This window comes from Nannospalax galili, unplaced genomic scaffold (genome assembly GCF_000622305.1).
Source record: "Nannospalax galili isolate Female #2095 unplaced genomic scaffold, S.galili_v1.0 scaffold406, whole genome shotgun sequence".
NCBI classification, from domain to species: domain Eukaryota; kingdom Metazoa; phylum Chordata; class Mammalia; order Rodentia; family Spalacidae; genus Nannospalax; species Nannospalax galili.
Window position 1 is genome coordinate 5,945,012 of NW_008357033.1, and position 21,068 is coordinate 5,966,079.

A 21,068-nucleotide genomic window follows, 5' to 3' on the forward strand; every position below is an offset into this window, starting at 1 on the left:
TCTGTGGCTGGCCTAACAGTTCCTGGGCCAGAAAAGGGAAGAAACAGGTTTCTATAGCCAGGGCCCCAGGTACAGTTCCCGGAGCACAGGACATACTCCCTTCACAATGTCCTTCTGATCTGAGGGTTCACCAAGCACTATGGGACATGGAAGAGAAGGAGTGAGCTCACACTGGGGTCCCACCACCTGGGATCTTGTTCTTGAATGCCTCTTGGCCTCATCTTACCATGCAGATGTTACCAAGCACAGGGTTGATTTTTCTCTGTTCATCCAATTCATTTGCAAACATTTTCATATACCTGTAAAGCTTGCCTACAAACAGGCCTAGTATCCCCTTCTGTGCCATGAGTGCAGGCTCCAGCTCTCCCAGGAGTGAAAAGGCAGGGGGTCTAGCCCAGGCTCATAGGACATGCCTTCTTCCCTCTTCTCCACATCCCATACCTCAGCTTTGATGAGATGGTGGCAGCCCTTCTGGGACAGCTGTGACCTTCCTGCCACAGAGCCTGTGCTGGGAGGCCTGTGCATCACCACGTGTGGGCAGCTGCTTCACTTCCCCGACAGCTCTATTACAATCATTTGTTTAAAAAAGCAGGTCAGAGAGGCAGGTTCCAGAAGGAGCTGACACAAGATTACCCTTCAGAACTAACTTTATTGGAGAGGGAGGGGGAGGGGGAGAGGGGGGAGGAAGAGGTGGATGAAGGCTTCTTCGTAGCCTGTGGTGACGCTGAGACATGATGAAGCCTTTAAGAGGTGATGCCCATGGAAAAGAAGTTAGCATTCTTGTAAGTGTGCCCTGGCACAGGCATTTCTTCCCGTCTCCTTATTTCTTTGCCTCCTGACAACCATAAGATGAGGTTATTCGGGAGGGAGAGTTCCCTTCAAGCAGGAGTTTTATCAGAAGAGATAGCCACCATGTATAGTGTGATGGGGTCCTGAAGGGAGAGATGGACCTTTTAGTTTCCCCTTAGGAACAAGGGAGTTTTACAAGTTTTCAGGGGATGGCAGGAAGTTCTCTACCATGTGATTCAGTCTAGCCTGGTCTGCGTGCTCAGGAGCATGGAACATAAATTTATTTTACAATTACAAGGGGGAAGGGCTAGGCTTGCTCATAGCTACAAATGGAGAAAAAACTGCCAGGGACAGGCAAAGAAGTTCCAGCAGGCACAGCCTGATTTCTGAGAGGCAGAAAGGCAGCTAGTGGACCTGTGATCTGACAGCCCCAGCCGTATGGTCACCCATGCATTAGAGTGGACTGAGCCTTTGGCAGTGGCTATGGGCACACTCTGACAGACATGTCCTCTCTTCTGCCCTGGGCATGTATTAGACAAGCAGGTCTGTGCCCTACACTGTTGCAGGATAATCTGCGAGGCTGGCCTAGAGGAGTCACAGAGACGGAGACAGAAGAATCCTCTATGTTTATATTTGCTTGTGGGGTCATAGCACCCGTTTCTCTCTCATGGACATCAGGAGACTGCACAAGCACCCAGAGCCAGCCCTGTACCTCAGCTCCTAGCTTGCCCGGTTCTGTGGCCTCCACTCTATTTCCCCCTCCTTGCTACCATCAGGCCACCACCTCCCCTCCCACCTGTCCCAGCCTGGGCTGGGATGTCATGGGCCACGCACCAGTCCGTTGACTACCAGGCCACACAATCCTCATCCTCTTTCTGATCCTCAGGTGTGACTTAGGCTTTCTGTCTTGGGCAGCTCTGCCTGGCCTTGGTGTTGCCTGCTGACAGCCCCCTAAAACTGAAGGCTGCCTGCCAAGGAAAGGGTCTGTGGGGGAGTAGGGAGAAATAGGGGGGTGAGTGGGTTCACAACTCTTAGAGGTACAACAGGCCTTCATGTTTCTTCTAGGAGGTCTGATGGCCCCTGCTGTAGATTCTGGAGAGGAAGCTCGGGCCAAGCTCCTTACCTGGTCCCCAGCAGAGTTCACCCAAGGCCCTGTCCTCTGTCCCTCTCAGCAGAGCAGATTGTGGGGAGGTGGGAAGTAGGCCATGCAGAGACCCAAAGAGGTCTTTATATTAAAACATAACAAGTACCAACCCTGGCTTTCACAAACTGTGGTGTGATTTCAATGTTTACATTTAACAAATGAACACTTTTAACATACGCCCCAAACTATAATTGTGCTATTCCCGAGGTAATCACAGTGTTTATAGAAGTGCCTCAGCCCATGGTGTGTACCAGCAGTGTGGTCCAGAAGAGACCAAGGTTGAAACTAGATAACAGCAGCTCCTCTGCAAGCCTGTCCTGTGCTGCAGACCATTACACCTTGTGGCCTTTTAGGACTATGCGGTCCAAGCAGACCTCCTCCCTGGCGCCTCACTTGAGTCCTGGTTGGGAGAGCCCTTCCCTCATTTCAGAGCAGAGGCCTGGCCTGGCTTTCCTTGCAGAGTTGTGGTTAGAGGGACTCCAGTAAAGCCCCCTCTCCTGTGGCACCACAGCCACCAGGCAGGAGCCTAGGCACTGCACCTGAACCCTGTCCGTGGGAGCTAGAATAGGTCAGGTGCTCTCACCCACCCTGGGTTCATCCTGCATGCTGTTGGCCTTTGGAGCCACTTACTGAGTGCTAGCCTGTCAGGTAGCCAATGAGCAGGAGTGTCGTGCTCAGGGTTAGACCTCAGAGACTGCCCTTTGGGGTTCCAGAAGGATTAGCACAGTGATGGGGGGGGGTGATGAGGTACTGTCCTTATGAAGCACAGTCACTGGGCTTCAGTGCTGCGTGCTCTTTGCAAAATGGGCACAGCCTTGCCACTGTCCTGGGGCCACTGAAAAGACTGTGTGGCGATGGGTTTGGCTTGACAGGCATCCACTGCATGAATGCGACTCGTAGGTCAGTGGACATCTGGGTGGTATCTGCCTTTCTGCTGTTCAGAGTGATACTATGGACACAGTGAACAGCATCTGTGTGGATCTTTCCTTACCTCTGGTGATAACCCAGGACTGGTGTTGCTGAGCCTGTATATAACTTTCTGAGGAACTGCTAGAGTATTCTCCAAAGTGGCCAGACAATTTTTATATTTGTCACAGGCTTCCAGTTTCTCCATATCCTTGTCAAGGCTTGTTGTTATCTTCCCCTGCCCCTGTGGCCATTGTGGTGGGTGTGGCGTGTAGTCTCCCTGTGGTTTCGACTTTCATTTTCCTGGGTACCCATGACATGACATTCTTCCATGACCCTCTTGGCAACTGTGTGAGTTTTTTAGAGAAGTTTTTTTTTAGACTCTTTAATTAAGTCGTAATTTTAGCATTGAGTTGTAAAAGATCTTTATGTATTCTAGAATGATCTGTATTTTCTCTTGTTCTGAGTTGTCTTTCCACTTTAATTCAAGGTTTGCTCAGAACAGTCTTTACTCCATTCTTCCTATAGGTAGGAATTCCTGGTAGTTTCTTTAAAATTCTATATTTTATTTTTATGTTTATGAGTGTTTTACCTGCATGTGTGTAAGTGTACCATGTGCATGCAATGCCCACAGAGGCCAGAAGAGGGTATTAGATTCCCTGGAATTGAATTTTCAGACAGTTATTAGTTGTCATTTGAGTGCTGGGAAGTGAATCTGGGTCTTCTGGAAGAACAGACAGTGCTTTTGATCACTGAGCCATTTCTCCAGTCCAGATTTCAGTTAATTTCTGATTTCACACTCACATGTCTGTTTTTGCAGAATTAACTGTTTTCCCTCTTCACACACAGGACATCCTGTGCTGTAGGTACTCTGCATTTCTTCCTCTTGCTAAGTCAGTCCTATGAGTTGTCCCCCATCTGTGGACTAAACTCCTCTCCACTGTGCTGGCCACTGGAGTCCAGGTGTGGCTATGTGGTATGGGCCAAGATGATGCTCTGTCATGTTCAATGTTTTCCTGTAGCCATGTGCAACAATGAACAGTGACCTATGGTGTCCGGGAGGCAAGACCTCAAGACAGTCCTGCAAGGGCTGCAGGCGGGTCAGAAGTTAGGGCACAAGGAAATGTTGCTCCATTTTCCTCTGTTGAGCCATACTGGTTGTGCCCCACCAGCAGAATAGTGCTTACTGATGCCCCCTGTCCCAGACTCAGAAACAGGATGTGGGATGCCTGGTCCAGCTGAGGGATGTTGGCTACTGAGATAAATGGGGAAATGCCACTGTATCAGTTACTTTTCTGTTGCTGTGATAGAAACACTGACCCAGGAAGAGTTTATTTGAGCTTACAGTTCCAGGGGAATTATAGTCCGTCATGGCAGGGAGGCATGGTGGCAGGAGGTGGCTGGAGCAGGAGCAGGAGCAGGGGCAGGAAGCAGAGCATTCACATCTTTAAGCGAAAACAGGAAGCAAGAGAGCAACTGGAGATCCAGCAAGGCTTAGGAACTCTCTAAGCCCGCCTTCAGTGAGTGCTTCCTGCAGCATGGCCACACCTTCTAAGACGTACCAAAACAACGCCACCAACTGGGGACAAAATGACTAAATACTTGAAGCCTATGAGGGACATTTTTCATCCAAACCACCATAGCCACCTCCGTGAGGCTTGCTAGAAATCAGCTGAAGAGCTTTCATTTATATCCATGGAATGCAGTTAAAGAGCAGTTTGTATTGTGATAGATGATCTTTCTGTCACCAGAATTTTTCTTCTTTTTGGGATTCGCCTAAATGAAATTATTCAGTATTTTCTCTTTTTGGACACTATGTCTTCCAGCGTCTTTTTCTAACTGGATATGAAGTGTGCAACTCAGTGCTTTAAACGGCACGTACACAGTGAAGTGAGGCCCACAATCACTCTGGCATGTATCAGGAGGGTGTTGACTACAGACTTCAGGCTGCAGGTCTCCAGGCTTGTGTGAGCTCCGCCATGCAGCACTGCACCCCTTGACAGTCTCTCCACTGCTGCCCTTCTCCCCCTTGGGCTTTCCAACTCAGTATAGAGATGCCGTGGTCCATGCATGCCAGTGTATGCATCAGTAGTCTGTTCCTTTCATGGCTGTGCAGCATTATGTTGGTCAGTTTTCTATCACTCCAACAAATACCTGTGATCATCAACTTGTGAAGAGGAAAGGTTTATTTTAGTTCACAGTTTTGAAGGTTTTAGTCCATTGTTGCTTGGCTCTGTTGTTTGGGGACCTGGCAAGGATACATAGAAAAGCAAAACTGCTCTCATGGCTGGGATGAAAAAGAGGAAGGGATTGGAGTCCCACCATCCCTTCACGGGATGCCTCTGAACAGAAGACCTCTCATGTGGGCCCCACCTCTCAAAGGTTCTACCACCTCCCAAAAGTGCCACACCAGAGACAAAGTCTCTAACATGTGGGCCTCGGGGGCCATTCTGTCTCCTATGGGTGCACACTCGGCTGGATGACCCAGCTGAGCTGCTTCCCATTGATAGATCTATGTCTAGTTTGTACCTACTGGGAAGATAGCTGTCCTGTTCTTGCATATGCCTCTCTGTGGAGTTGAGTATCACTTCTGACACATCACTAGGCCTTTCCGAGTGCCTTGGCCATTCCTTATCCTTACCACCAGCGTGGCTCAGCCCTGGTTGCTTGGATACACTGGGTGCTGGTGGTCTGTATAGTTGGATCCAACCAGGTGTCCTCTTGTTGACAGGTGGGGTTGGTTATGTGTGTATGTGTGTGAGCATGCCATGTTGTATAGAAGAGGTCAACTGTGAGTGTTGGTCCTCGCCTACCACTTCATGTGAGGCAATATCTCCTTGTTCTTTGCCATTGTGTACTCCAGGCTGGCTGGCCCACAAGTTTTGAGTGATTCCCATCTCTCCTTAACAGCACTGAACTTACAATGTGCCACTGTGCCCAGCGGTACATGTCTTCTGGGGATTTTAACTCAGGGCCTCATGCTTGCATGGCAAGCATGTTACCCACAGAACTATCTCCCCAGCTCCTTTTGTGCTTTGATTGGCATTTCCCTGAGGACTAAGTGTACTAACGATCACTTCCAGGTCTTATTGACCACTGTATTTCCTCCTTTGTGAAGTGTCTATTCAAATCTTTTGCCTATTTTTAAGAAGTAATAAGTTGTAAGAATTCTTCATAAATTATAGATACTAGTCCTTTTTCTATATTTTCCCCTGATTTGTGATTGCCTTTTGTTTTCATAACAGCAACTTTCAAGAGTCAGATCTTTTAATTCTTGTAAAAGGCAAATCGTGTGTGTGTGTGTGTGTGTGTGTGTGTGTGTGTGTGTGTCCTAAGAAGTCTTTGTATTTCTCTTCCAGTGGGAAGAGCACCTTTTCTTGTGCCCTCAGGTCTCCTGTGGACTTGTAAGAACTCTTTGTAGGGGTTTTGTTGTTGTTGTTCTTTTTTGTAGTTTGTCATTTTGAATGTTTATAGTGTTTTGCTGTGCAAATTTTCCTGCAGGTGTTTTGCAGAGTCTGGGGTCATGGAAATGTTCCACCATATTTGCATCTAGTTGGCTTATGAATTCAACATCAAGATCTTTGTTCCATTTGGAGTAAAGTGTGCAATGTTTTTTTGTTTTTGTTTTTTGTTTTTTAATGACTATCCTATTGTGCACTTATTTAAAAGTCCATTTTTGAGGCTGGAGATATAGGTAAGTAGTAGCCTAGCATGTGAGAAGCCCTGGGTTCTAACACCCTACAGGGAAAAAATCCACTGTTTGCTGATGATGTGAAGCTCCCCCCTGCCCCCCAATTATGGTTAAACTCTAGATTTCCTGAGGACTCTGAACTTTGCATCCCAGACTCCCTCTGTTCCGTAGGCAGCTACCTGTTGTCATGATGATGCCACCTCGCTGAGTTTTGGAAAGGTTTTGACACTTGTACTGAATATACAGGAGCAGGAGACCCTTGTGGCTATTTCTTCCTAACTACAGACATGGCTGCTCTAGCTGAGAAATGAAGCTTTTTGACTGCATTAAACTCGTAGACTAGCTTGGGGAAAGCTGGCATCCGTGCTTATCTTCGGTCTCAATGCACAGAGGGTAGTTCTCACGTATCCCCATTTTATTTTTGTGTCTCTGCTGAGGTGAGGTTCTTACAAGGTCTGCTGTGGGGCTACTCCGGACTTTCATTCCGTGAATGTCATACATTGGGCGTTAGGGTTCTTCCCTAGTGTCCGTCATTTGCTCTCAAAATATACTCAGCTCTAACATCCACTTCTGAATGGGATGTTGGAATACCTCTTTGTGTTAGATCTTCCTGTCTTTATTTTGCTGGGTTTTCTAGGTGTCGTTTGATATTGTCAGTAAACAAGGTCACATATTGCTTCCTTAAGATGGGACATTTAGAAAGCTTTATATTGGTCATTATCCTCTTTAAACAAACAAAAACCAGCACAGAAGCTTGTCCTGGTGGCTTGCACCTGTCATCTCAGCACTCAGAAGGCTGAAGCAGGTGGACTGCTGACAGTTTGAGGGTAGCTTAGGTTATTGAGGGAGATACTCTCTCAGAATAACCATGTCATGGTAGGAATCTGCACTCCTCCCTCACCAGCACCAGGCATTAACACTTAAGAAAAATCTCTGACAACTCCCCACGCTCTTCATTTACACAGAAGATTCTACTTGCCTCCCCATTCGGGCCAGTGCTGTCCTGGATGTGATTTGAACCCCACCAGTGGGCATGGCCAGGTTGTTTTAGTGGAGAGTCCAACTCTGGATCTAAGAGCTGGTTCTAGAAAATCTCCCAGTAGTTACGTAGTCTACCCCTTCTCCCTGATCTGCTGCAGAGTAAGCCTTTTGGGTGCCTTGCAGAAGTCTCTCCGAGGCCCAGGGTGGTTGCCAGCACATCCCCGCTGGTCAAGCCCCTTAAGAAGCTTGTCCAGGAGCCAAGAGGCTGACCAGGCTCCCTCCAGACCTGTTACCAGCTAGTCCCAAGTCCTTCTGGCTCTGTTAGGCAGGACACCCCTTCTCCACAGCTGAGCTCTGATGCAGTGGGTGATAAAACAAAAAGACTTCCTACCTAAGTCTACCTGTGAACATCTGCAAAGGATGCCACTCATTAGCAACCAAGGAGTCTGGGCAGAAGGTTCCAGGATACTGATACCATAGCCCACAGGGCTAACCATCACTGTTCTTCCTGACCTGGTACCTACTGCCAAGGCACCCTTCTCAATGTGCCCTTCCTGCATACAGCCTGTCCAGCCTTTTCTATACAGGGTTCCCAGCATGGCAAATTACTGGCTATGTGATCTCAAGCAAGTTGTCTTACCTCTCTGAGCTGTTTCCCTCCATACCTCACTGGCAAGATTGAGACATGAAGAGAATATTTGCATATAGGTTTGCATATAGCCCATTGCATGGGGGGGACTTCATGAATGTGCTTGTTAAATGAGCCAGTATGAATAGCTCATCACAGTGCAACCTTGGTGGCTCCATCTCCCTTACTTAGCCTTTAGATTCAAAAGACCAAATCAGGGGCTCTTTCAAGAGGTGAAGCACCTGCCTGGTGGGGAGCTGGGAGGAAAGTGGCAGGACCTCTAAGGCAGGTGACAAGTCCCCTTGCTCTCAGGCAGGGGCCTGTTAGAAATGGGGGGGCAGCATGGGAAATTCCCTTCCATGTTTCTTTCCACATCCTTGACAGCCACACTGTTGTAGCTGTAGCTGTTTACCTGCCTCCCACCAACAAGCCATTCCTTCCCTTAGCTCTATGAGGGCTGGAGTAGCCTTGTGCAATCCATTCTAGGAATTTTGGAAGGCGGAAGGCTTAGCTTTAGGGACCCACCCTCTAGGGACTGCAGGGTGCCCAGGGTACCAGGGTCCTGTTATGCTTGGGCTTATGACCTTGGGCCACTCCCTGCAGGATTTTGTCAGGAGTCACTGGGAGAGAGTCCTGTGGCCTCAGGGTGATCCTAGAGCTGGCCCCTCTATCCACACCCCCAGGCTCCTCAGGGATGCTGAGAGATAGAGGCAGGATGTGGTAGCCTGTGGTCTCTGCTTTCACCAGCTCACCTCGGGCTGCTTGGGAGGGCTTTTCTCAAGTGACAGCCAGCTCCCTTGCCTTAGTTACAGTGTCGGCATCATTCAGGGTGGACAGTAGGGCAGCCATAGGGTGACAAGTGCTCTGCTTCCAGGCCCCCAGCCCCTGCCCTTGGGAGCTGAGGTTCTAGAACACAGCGCATAGCTGGCTACCCAGTGGTATACACTGCCGGGCCCAGGGACTGGCTGGGTACACGGAGAGGGTGCAACCCAGCTGGCATAATCCCATTCACACAGTATGGTACAAGAAATGGGGTATGAGTCCTCAGGGACAGGGGAGCTGTGCAGATGGGGAAACCCATGCTGGGAGACACACGCAGTGCCCTTTTCTACCAATGGGAATGCTTGCTTCTGTTGTCATGGCAATAGCAGTTTGGTGCCATCTGTGGGCACTATGGGGCAGCAGAACCCCTCAGCTGAGCATCTCCCCTTCTCCACACAGATCTGGGACATGAGTGACGACGAGACCATCTGAGACAACTGCGCTGAGGGGCTCAGCCCTCGGGACTGGTGATCTGGGCCTTCAAGCCAAGGACTAGGCCACACCCTCTGCTGCTGAGTTCTGCCTTTTCCTACACCATCCCACCAGCTTGGAGTTCAATAATAACCTTGGCATCCAGGGCTCAGGTCCCTCCACGTGCAATGATTTCGTGCCCCCCCATCAAAAACTGATTAAGTCTGTAGTATCCTCTTGCCTTGGCCCCTAGGGATGGCAGTGGGCACCTGGCTCAGCACGGAGCAAAAGAGGACGTGTTAGGAACCAGAGTGCCTGCCGTGAGCCCTGGGCAGCAGTGAGGGCTGAGCTCATTACCCCAGGGGGCCACGGAGGACATGGGCCCCTTCTGAGCTTTGGGCCCCTTGTGGCGACACCCTGTTCAAGGGAGGGGGCGGGGAGCAACTGCCAGAGCCCTGTGCTGGTAGAAAGCAAGGGGTACCCACAGCCCTGCTTGACTAGTGTGGGTGAGCTCATCTGTCCATCCTGCAGTCATACGGGATCCATGTGGGTTAACGATGAGGTGAGGCTGGTTCTTCCTTTCATTCTGTGTGGTTGGAGGCACCCAGGGATGGGGACGTGTGGTCACCTGACCTGAGTAGAAGGACACACCTCCCAGAAACCCCCTCCACCCTTTATGCCTTCACCTTTTGTTTCAGCAGACTTCAGTAGGGAAGGACTGAAAAGACCTTGGCCTAAGGTAGACACTGCAGTGAGTGGCCCTACATGCCACATGCAAGAGTCCACACACAGCCTGTGGTTTAAGAGCACTTTATTGTTCTTAAGGCTACTTTTAAGTACAAAAAAAAGATGGCCTGCCAAACCTTTTTTTTTTCTTCTTCCAGGAAAAACAGGCCACAGAGATTGGTATATTACAGATTTACAGACATGGAGAGGGGTCAGCATGGCTTGACTCTGGGGAGAAAGGTGGCACTCTCCTCAGGTGACATGTGATGTTCCACTGCCCCCCCTCCAGGGCATGGCCTATCCCAGATAGGTCAGCGTACCGGGGACTACCGGCACTGCCGTCCCCCTCCCAGAGTGATGACCCCGCTCACTGGCAGGTGTCTGAAGCCCGTTGCCCACAGAGCCGGTCCGCGGTGCGGTTGTTTTCCTGTGACAACGCTCAGTAGCCTGTAGCAATAACAAACTAGTGGCTATTAATGCGGACGCAGTGTTCTCATGGAGTGACTGTTCCTGCACCTTTACAGACACATCTACAACAAAAAAAGATCAACTTTTTTTTTTTCCAAACAAAAATATGAATGATTACGATAGGAAAGGGAAAAATTAAATAGCTACATATCATTAACAAATTAATTGTTCTTCAAAAAATACCTACAAATTTCTCTGTACATTCTTTACGCACAGCGTAATGATGGTCTTTAAAGTTACCTATATAAAAAAAGTGTTCTCAACAAAATTTTTTTTTCCTACAGAAAATATAGGGGCCCGAAGGCCAAAGCTTGGAGGCCCAGGAGAGTGAAGTGAGCTGTGTGTGGGGGAAGGAGGGCTATCCGCTTTTGTAAAGGCCTGTAGCCACCCTGTGACTATGAGAACCAGTCCCCACCTTTTCACCGGTGCCAGTTCCCCAAGTTCAACAGCTAACCTGTTTTCCTCCTCCTGAAAGTCAGCCAGCCCCACGGGCTCCTGTATGTGGGAGTCCATAATGCCTTGCAGGGGTGGCCCTAGCCTGTGTCACCTGGCCAGGTGATGTCCTAGCTCTTTAGCAGGCCAGGCTGGGGGACAGAAATGCTCACAGCCAGGAGGAGCAGCAGCTCTGGGGCATCACCAGCCATGTCTGTCCTGCTTGCTTCTAATGTCTAGTTAGCTATTAATAGAGCAGGCACGAGTGATGCAGGAATAAGGGTATAGTTGGAGGAATGTGTACTGCCTTGGCCCTGGATACACAGGAACGTGCACAAAGCCCCATGTTGCAGACTGTCAGATTTCTGCTGTTTGGCCAAGAGTTGGAAGGGAGCAGTCTGTGTATCAAGGAGACGGAAGAACAGAACCAAGTCCCCAGCCCAGGGTGCAGAAAAATCAGCCCACAAATGGCCCCAGGCTGCCACACCCACTGACTGGGTACAGCTAATCTCAAGGGCTCCTAGTGGGTTAATGAATGTCGAATACACATCTTAGAGCACAACTGTACCAGCAGTGAGTATCTAGGATTGTAACTGACAAGATAAGCTAATTCTGACAGGAAGCCAGTCAGTACTATGGTCTGCGTTTACAGTTAATAGAAACCAGCTATTTTTCTTCTCCTTTAAGACACACACCACATCGGAAGCACTAGGAACCTCCAGCCTCGGCACTAGCCTCACACACTGCAGTGTTCAGAGAAGGTAAATGCCCATGGTGGGGGAGTCTGCAGTCCAGTTTCGAGCACCTCAAGTCTAGAGAGGAGGATCTAGACCCCACCAAATTCAGCAACAACACAAGCACACATGGTCACAAGTGTCCCTCAGCAGTTTGCCCTCAGCACTGGCATCACACTGGAAGCTGCCCAATGGGCAGCCTTGCCTTCCTCTATAGTGCAAATCAGACACAACAGTTCTCTTCAAGCAGGCGTGCGCATAGATACTGAACCACACACCTGGTCTCAAGAAGCAAAACAGAGCACAAAGCACCCAGATCCCCATGACATCATGGCTTGTGACCGAGAAAGGGCTGCAGGGTCCCAGCTGCCGGGCCGGGCCACAGACCTGCAGAGGTTTCTTTGGTAACCGAGGCAGAGAGCGAGGATGCTCCACTGGACCAATGCTCCGTGCGGTCCCTGTTGCCATGTTGAGGCCCCTTGTACAAACACCAAGCAAGTACAAAAACAGAACAAAAATCCAGACAACATGGTTTTGCGAATAAACCCCCCCTCCCCCCCCCCCAAGGGTTTTTTTTTTTTTTTTTTCTTTCTTTCTGTTTTTTAAGCACTGACTGTTCAAAGCTCAGGCAAACCATGCAGATCCCTGTGTGATTAGAGGGTAGCAGCCCCTTCAGGAGACCACAGAGGGGGAGTGACTATGGCTGACCATGTGGGCAGAAGGGCTGGCAGGCTGGCCCCTGCGTGAGGCTGACTCTGGGCTACTGGACGCGCTGTCCTTGGCGGCTTTGATCTGAAGCCATGTGTCACCTAGAGCTTTGGTGAAGTGGTCGTCCACAGAGCCAGTGATGGACACAGAGTTGGGTGCCGGCTCAGGCTCCTTGTAGTTCTTGCCCAGGCTCCGACGGAAGTGCTCCTCCACCACAGGGTCACAGGTGGCAGTTGCTGCAGGGGAGAGATCAGAGGACAAATGGCTTCAGGGGTGTTGGATATACAGCACCATGAATGGGCCAGGGTACCCTAGTCAGTGGCACTCTGGGGCAGGTCCCTCCCACAGGTTTGTCTCTAACCACATTGGGTTGAGGTTCCAAACCAAAGACTCCATAGCACTAAATAAACAGTGGTGGATCCTGTCCTCCCCTCAGCAGGAGCTTGAGACCCTTAAAGGTCCCCACCTGAGCATGGCCAGTGCACATGTATATTAACACTGCTTCAGGGAGAGAGGCTACAGCCCATAGCTTGATCTAGGCCTCTCGGATGCCAAAGAGGGTCACTCACCGCTGGGTGGTCTCCGGTAGTTGGCAGGCCCGGACGTGGCACAGCCGCTATGCGCAATGGGGCAGTGTGAGAGGTTGCAGTTGCGGGCGCCTGCAGATGCACAGGTGATCACGGAGGGCCGGTTCTGTGGGAGGAAGAAGGGGCCAGCTCCTTAACCATCCATCCACTGGTCTGAGCAGGCTCTGCCAGGAGGCCCAACTCCTCCTGGCAGGGATCTGCTCAACGCCCAGTCGCTCCTGGAGCTCAGGAGAACAGCAAATCTGGAGCGGGAGATGGGGTGGCAGTATGGTCCCTTTCTAGCAGTGACCCAGGCATCGGCTCAGTTGCTGGAAGTCAGTGTGTCTTCCTGGGCCTGCACTGGGAGCAATTACACATGCTAACGATGACAGCTGGCATGCCTTGCTAGACCACCTCCTGGTACATCACCTTTCACACAGGGTATCCACCCTGGGCTGCTAAATATGTGTGTGAACTAGGAGGCTGGGCCACTGGGATAGGTGTCAGGTAGTGCTGGAAAGATTCACACATTCACACAGGTGAGGCTAAGGTAGCACAGGGATGCCTGCTCCTAAAGGCAAACACTGACACACGGCTTATCCTCTGGGCCTGGCCCCTTCCACCCTGTATATGAGTTTGGGGCAAACACCACCTGGAACCTGAAAAGCAGCCAGGCAGGCATTCTGAACCGACTCAGCACTGAAGCGCTCCTACTGCGTTCTTTGTCAGAAACCTCACCTCTTTTGTTTTGTTTCTATGGATTGAACCTAGGGCCCCACACATACAGCTCCAACCTCCTTCCCTCCTCTTTTTCGAGACAAGGTCTTACTAAGTTGCCTTGAACTTGCAATCTTCCTGCCTCAGCCTCCCAAGTATCTGGGATTATAGGCCTGAGCTACCAGACCTGGTCTTGTATTTTAAATACATATTTTTTATTACCAAGTAAACTTATTAAGTAATAATGTTCTCATTTTCCCTTAATAAAGAGAGAGAGAGAGAGAGCCCTATGTCCTAATCACAGGTTTTTGCCCTGTGTGTGCTAATCACACAGTGACACTGGCTACAGGATTCCAGCCCAAAGCAAAGCCAACTGATATTTAACTTTAGCCATGTGACCTTACACTGGGTAAGCACAGGCCTCTCAGGATTACTACACTGATCCTGAGAGACAGACTCCAGGGAAGATGCTGGGGGGTTGGGGGATAGGGAACACAACATCTCATCTAGACCAGTTCTGCACTGTGCAAAGAAACAAAGCCCCCAGAGACAGGCACCCCAAGGCACTTTTACTCCAGGACTTCTGCTCAGAGCTCTCCATGCAGCTCTTGGTCACCCAATCCCAGCCTCCCCACCCCCCTGCTACCTCCAGATAAGAACTGGACAGGCCTGCTGGACCCAGGCATGCATACCTGCTGCCGCTCCACGGGAGTGAGGGTAGGCGAGAGGCCAGCAGGCCTGGCGGTGTCCCCACTGTTCTTGGTCAGTGCAAGGGGCTGCTCCATTAGGCTAGGGAGGGATGCATACAGGTGGCCACCATGCAGGCTCACGGCAGGGGCTGTGGCCCGCTCGATGGGGCTGCGGCTGCGCTCCCGGGGATCTCTACGGCAGTCTCCGTTGGCAGTCTTGTTCCTGAAAAAAGGGAGTTTAGATGAGGATGACTGGTAGTTTCTGGGACGCAAGGGGCACTCTGGTGATGAGCCAAGCATTCCACACACACACACACACACACCCCACCCCGGATCTTTCTAAGACATTCTTACTCTGATGCTCAGGGCAGGACTGAAGGGTGAGCTGAGAACCAGGCCCTCGGCCCAGAGTTGATTTTGCATTTTCCCCTTATACCTGTTCCCCAGCCAGAAGACAATCCCTCTGCAACACTGCCTTCATACATCCCAGATCAAACTGCAAGTACTTAAAGACAGCTCAGTTTGAGGAAGGTCAGGATGGGAAGGGTGAAGACCCAAAGAAACCTAACACTTCCCACAGCACATGTGGTCCTAAGCAAGACAGGATAGAGCATAACCACCTTCTCTTCTCTAGACAGGACACTAGACGCCAAGCAGTGAGTAATCAGCTCAGCTCTAAGTAGGGGTGGCCTCTGTTCTGGTGTTCAGCTCTTGGACCCAGACTCCACAAGCAGTGGAAGCTGATAGAGACAGCGGCCTTCACCATGGTCCTAGGTGCCTGCACGTTTCATGGATTATGGATCACGGGCCAGGCACCCAATGCTCCCTGGGATGCATCTGCATCCTTGGCAGAGGCTGCATGGACTGGACCACAGGCCAGGTGCTCAGTGCTCCCTGGGATGCTACTTGCTCTACAGCTGACTACACACCACACAGCAGAGGTGTGCTGAGAACGTGGCAAGGCCCAGCCTACAGGAGGCCATACAGGCTATTCCAGACCCAGCTCTGCCCTTCTCCCCACTGAGTCTAGATCCATCATCACAGCATTTCACTTAATAAAGAGATGGCTCTGAGATGAGCACAGGGAAGAGGGGAATGATGGGACAGTCAGTATCCCACACAGCAGTTTTACAGGAAGCCACCAGTGGGAGAAGGGAGGGCTGAGGACTTGGGACTGTGTTGTATTGGTTCTTAAAATTCAAAGTTAATTGGCCACTAAGAAAAGCATGGCTGTCACACCCATGCACTTGTGTACAGTACTAACCATTGAATTCAGCCAGTCTAGCAGTCAGGTGTGGCTGCTTTTCAGTCGAAGGCTGAAAAGGCCCACCTCTCTGCTGGTAAGGAGGCAGCCAAGCACCACTACTGGCAGACTTGGAGAACTTTTTTTTTTGTCTTTTTGAGACAGGGTCTCCCTGTAGTCCCAGCTGACCTGAACTCACTATGTAGACCAGGCTGGCCTTGAACTCACAGAGATCCACCTGCCTCTGCCTCCCGAGTGCTGGGACTAAAGGCGTGCACCACCACACCCGGCATATTATGTTTCTTAAAGACTTGAGAATTATCACCCACACTTTCTTTTAAAAGGTTTTCTCCTTAGTTATGAAAGCTTACCAGCAGCGGGTTAAAGGGACAGAACTAGCTGCAAAGTGCAATAAGGACTGGTGATCTTGAGATTGAGGGAACTGACTGCCAGGTTGTCCAAGCCTTCTTGCCATCCGAGGTTAAGCCCTCCTCATGTCCTCCAGCCATCCCTCTGCCAGCTCCGGCTGTACCGGTTGCCTGTTGCAGGGTGCCTTGGAAACCATAGTATGCCCTGGGATTTCAGTCCTTGCTAGATTGTAGGTCTGTGAGAAGACAGGGGATCTGACTGTAACTGTTCCCAAGTTGGCTCAGGTGAAATCAGTTGAAAATGTCCACTCTGACCTATTCAGTGTACTGAGTGTCGGCCCTGTTTGGTGGTGGGAGTGGGGGTGGGATGGTATGAGGGAAGCAATAATTAGCAACAGAAATAGAATTTTCTCTTTAGCCAAATGCTAACACTAGAGACCCTATGCTAATAGTGTATTCAGAATTGTGTCCTGCTTAGGGAAAAGCCAGCATACCAGTGGCCAGTGGAACATCTCTATTCTCCAGGAGGTGGGTACCAGGACTATTTCCTAACCATGGCTGCCCCAGAGCTTCCCGAGCTGCAGTGGGGGCATCCTGAACCCTCCCTGGGCTGTGAATGGGCCCCAATGTGAACAGAGCTCACCTAGTCTACACAACATGCATCTGTTCTTGGGTCCCTGGGTCCCCAGACATTCGCTAGAGGAACCACTAATGCCCTCTGCATCATCAAAGAAATATGAAGCTATAGTTTTGAGCTGTCCCTGTTTTGGTAATGCTCTCAGGAAACGAGAAAGGAAGATGGCGCATAAACTAAAGGCTGTGTGCTGCCATCTGGCCACCCTGGGCCAGATAATCCAAGTGGAGGCTCCATTTTCACTGTGACCCACACCACACTAGTACATATGTTATGGTCAGTTCTGTTCCAAGACCTTGAAAGGGGTCCTTACCATGGGCACACCATCGTTCAGGAAGGCTCTGGGCGGAAGTACAAAAGCACTGGCAGGCAGGGCATGCAGAACTGAGGCTGACAGTGGAGTATGAGGCATGTCTGCTGCTTGGGCGTGAGAGTATGGAATCCATCTGAAGACTGCGGACACCTGACAGTCCACGTGTCAGCTCTTAGGCCACTAGTCCTAACCATACTCCGACCTCTCACACCTATGCCCCCGCGGCACTTTCACATGGTTAAGCACGGTCTCTGCAACTGGGCTAATGGACCACCCAGGCTCCCCACCTAGGAAAACAGTCAACACTGCTGTGGGGCATGGCACATCATACAAAGATGCCGTGAGACACAGAAAAAGTCTGAGAACTCACTGGCTAACTTCAGTGAAATTATACATCACTCGTATTTCCAGCTCCTTTTCCTGGTTCCTGGAGCTTACAGACAGACATTGTTTTCCAGGTCCCTCCCCCTGCATGAATCACAGTCCTGCACATCCTGTCTGCTGTCAGGACCCAAACCACACACATCCTGCCTCTCCTTAAAGACCAAGTTGGTCAACAGAAAACCAACAAGGGCCCTGCTAGGGCCTGAGGACTCACAGGCTCCAAGTGAGGGCCTGCCTAGGTGCATCCTCCGTCTTGAGAGGGCACTTCCCCCACTGTTTTAGGAGAGAAACAGTAAAGACTGACCAGTGAGGAGAGACCACTACACTCATCCAGGTCAGGTTTTCTGGGGTGAGATACACATGCTCCCGAATGCTCTCTGAGCTCAAAAACCAAAGAAACCAAAAGGCTGACAGCATTTTGGGAAAGTAAATTGGATTCCAGGAAGTACAACTCTGAAAATACATCATGTGGTTTTTAAAAAAAAAAAAGAAACCAAAAAAACAGTGTCTGGCAGGAACCAGGCATAGACCTGAGGGCAAGGATAAGGGTCTTCCCACTTAACATTCTGAAAGGGTAGAAGCTAAACACCTGACCTGGATCTGAATTCTACAGCATGGGCAGGGATAAAGTATTTTTTGTGTTTTTGAAGAAAGCATCCCACTTCATCTCAGCACACAGGATACATCCTGAAGGTGAGAGAATGGAGTGACCTGATGCCAGTCTAAGCTAGCGCCTCTATGTTGGGGGCAGACCCGTGAGGATGGGGCCAAGTCAAAGCCCTTTCCTGTCACAAGCCTTTCCATAATCCAATACTAGGAAAGCCCTCTACAGCTAAGCCACAGTCCAGCCTTGACACTGGGTGTTGTTTCCAGTCTCCAAAAGCTTCCTCAGGGATGTGTTTAAACATGGCTGAGCCGGCACACAGCATACTCCGTGTGGTTGCAATTTTTAAAAATAAGTATTTAAAAACCCTCTGACCTCCAACCATTACTTCCTGAGTCCTGGGGCCTCTGATGGGGAAAGGACAAGCAGCACCATGTTAAGAATTCTGTCTGAGGCCTGACTCGGCCTCAGCAGCCCACCAGGTCCCCCCTATTACCCTCAAGTACCTACCTCCTGCCCCAATACCAGAGAGGGACACCTGGCTCCCAGAGGTGAGATACATCAGGGCCTACCACACATGCTTTTGCAGCAAATCAGTGAACAAGTGAATCATTAAAGCTCAGATATTATGTGTGAGTCCTGCTAAGAACAGCTGTGGTGAATGAAAGGGAAATTAAGGACATTTTGGAGGAAATTACCAGCAGAAAAGGATGTTGTCTAAAGGAGACTTGAGAGCTTCAGGCTTGGGCTAGGCAGTAATCAGGTATTTGCTGCCTTCAGCTGCAGCCCTCCTTGCTCTTCTAACCATCCCCAATCCCCAGCTCGTACCCCCCCCTCCAGCACACACAAGAGGTGCGACCTCATCTAGCCTTAACTCGTGAGCAAGAAACTTTGGGGCTCCCCAGGCAAGCATGAGGCACTAGGAGTGGCTTAGACATCCTAGTCAGGGTTTTCCCCTTCTCTGTTCCCATCCCACAGGGGAGCTGGAGGCAGCCACAGGAAGATACTATCCTTGACACAAGGTGACAAGAGGTGTGTCATGAGCAGTAAAGGGCTGGGGAGGCTCCAGACCCCCCCCCCAAAGTCACAGCCAACCTAGAGGCTGTCTGCTTCAACAAGAATCATGTTCTCAGTGGGGACACACGATGGAGACCTTGTCCTCTGTGCCTCCAACAGCTACCACCACAGTGTCAATCCTGAAGAAAGCCCCACTCCTACCCTCGCCCCAAAGCAAACAGCCCAACCAGGCTGGCTAACATAACATTTGCTGTCTCTCTTTTCTGCTTATTGAAATTTCAAAACTCAACTCCAGAGAACTAAAAGCAACATGTCTCATTCGCTCTGCCACGGAAAAGCTGGGAAACCTTGGGTGGAGCTGCTAGAGCAGTGCCGTTAGAACCGGGATCCCCCACAGGCCTCTCATGATGGGCCTCGGCTTCAGAGAGGCTCAGGCACTATCTGAAGTGACCTAGCTGGCTCAGTGCAGCGTTCCAATCAAATCTCTAAAAACTCCTAACTCGGGGGCAGGGGGAGTAATGCATTTCTTAGCCATTTCACTCTTTCTTATGAGGTGTCTTCCATTTATGTTATGGGTTGACTGGGGTTTCCTCCAAAGATGTGTGACTAGAACTAGCAAGGCAAGGTCATCGGGGCCATAACCAATTCCACTGGTGTTTGTCTCCTGAAATGGGGAGGGAAGATACAGAGATCAGGGAGACATGCCATCTGCAAGCCAGGACTCACCCTGAGAAGAAACCAATTTTTTTTTTAGATGTAGCCCTGGTAGGCCTGAAACTCACTATGTTGTCCAGGCTATCCTTGAACTCACAGAGCTCTGCCTGCCCCTGCCTCCTGAGTGCAGGGAATCAAAGGTGTGCACTCCTATACCCAACAGAAACCAATCTTGATCCTGGACTTAGAGCCTCCAGAACTGAGCGACACTTAGTTTCTATTACAGTTTGTTGCACACCACATATGATTAAGTCAAGGAGGGGCGGTATACCCGACAGTGGTTCCCTAAGATTACAGAGAAAACTACCACCTTATGACGCACAGCAGCCCTCTTAACATAATATCCTCATAACAGCAGCAAAAGGCATTCCACATGGGAGGTGACACTGCCAATGAAGCACACCACACAAGGTATGTGCAGTGCATGTACATGATGATGCACATGGTGATGGTGGCAAGCGGCTGTTACCAAGTAGCATAGGATCTGACTGTGCTCCTGGTGACTGTGCCAGAGCATGCCCATACAGACCTATATGGGCAAAATAGCCTCAGACAGATCCTTCACAAGGGATCCAGAAGGCTGCTGTCCCAAGAGGTGACTCACAGCTCTGTATATGTTACTGTCCTAAGAATCTTCCATAGCATGAGGCATGGAGCTGAAAATCAGTGATGCTGAGGATCCAGACCCTGGTTAAACTCCGAGAATTCATGTGTACCTTAGTTTTCAACAAAGTTTTTAATGCTTTATTATTTTTATTTTATGTGTATGAGTGTACTGCTTGCATATGTGTAAGTGCACCCATGTCATGCAGTGCCTATGGAGATCAGAAGAGGGCATTGGATCCCCTGGAATTGGAGTTACAGACAGTTGTTAGCTGCCATGTGTCTGTTGGGAATCAAACCCTGGTCCTCTGCAATAGCAGCCAGTGCTCTTAACTGCTGACCACCTCTCCAGCTCTGAGTTTTCAATAAAGTTTTAAGTTTTTTTAAGCTTATTAAGGTAAGAAGAAACTCTTTTTGTCCAGCTGCATGAGAGTTGTGTTAAGCTAAGTGTTAGCGTAAGAGTCAAATCTTGTAAAAATTAAAAATGTCAGACCAGCAAGATAGCTCAGGTGCTTGCTAAACAAGCCCAATGACTTAAGCTCGAGAACCCACAGTGGGAGGAGAGAACCAACCAAAAGTTGTCTTCTGACCTCCACATGTGCAATGAGGCATGTATGCATCTGCACACACACATACACCCCCCCCCACAATAATGTTTAAATCTTTTTGTAAAGTTTATGGAGTCATAAAATTAAGATAATCTGAGTAAATATTATTAAAGAAAAATTAAATGTATAAGTGTATGTTTTATAGTCTGCAGAAGTCACTCCACAATA

The 21,068-nt window shown here is 49.8% G+C and overlaps 2 protein-coding genes across 5 annotated transcripts in view; one reads left to right on the plus strand and one right to left on the minus strand.

Moving 5' to 3' along the window:
* Atg7 (autophagy related 7) overlaps positions 1–11,438 on the plus strand; it is a 272,025-nt gene extending 260,587 nt beyond the window's left edge. Inside the window, exon 18 of the mRNA XM_029557055.1 lies at positions 9,361–11,438. Within this exon, the coding sequence (XP_029412915.1) occupies positions 9,361–9,393 (33 nt within the window). The 3' untranslated portion in view covers positions 9,394–11,438. The remainder of the gene's footprint in view (positions 1–9,360) is intronic.
* Vgll4 (vestigial like family member 4) overlaps positions 10,169–21,068 on the minus strand; it is a 145,540-nt gene continuing 134,640 nt past the window's right edge. For all 4 annotated transcript variants that reach the window (XM_008854896.3, XM_008854897.3, XM_008854895.3 and 1 more), the window contains 3 exons: positions 14,416–14,635; positions 13,010–13,133; positions 10,169–12,676 (listed from right to left, as the gene is read on the minus strand). In XM_008854896.3, the coding sequence (XP_008853118.1) occupies positions 12,405–12,676; positions 13,010–13,133; positions 14,416–14,635 (616 nt within the window). In that variant the 3' untranslated portion in view covers positions 10,169–12,404. The remainder of the gene's footprint in view (positions 12,677–13,009; positions 13,134–14,415; positions 14,636–21,068) is intronic.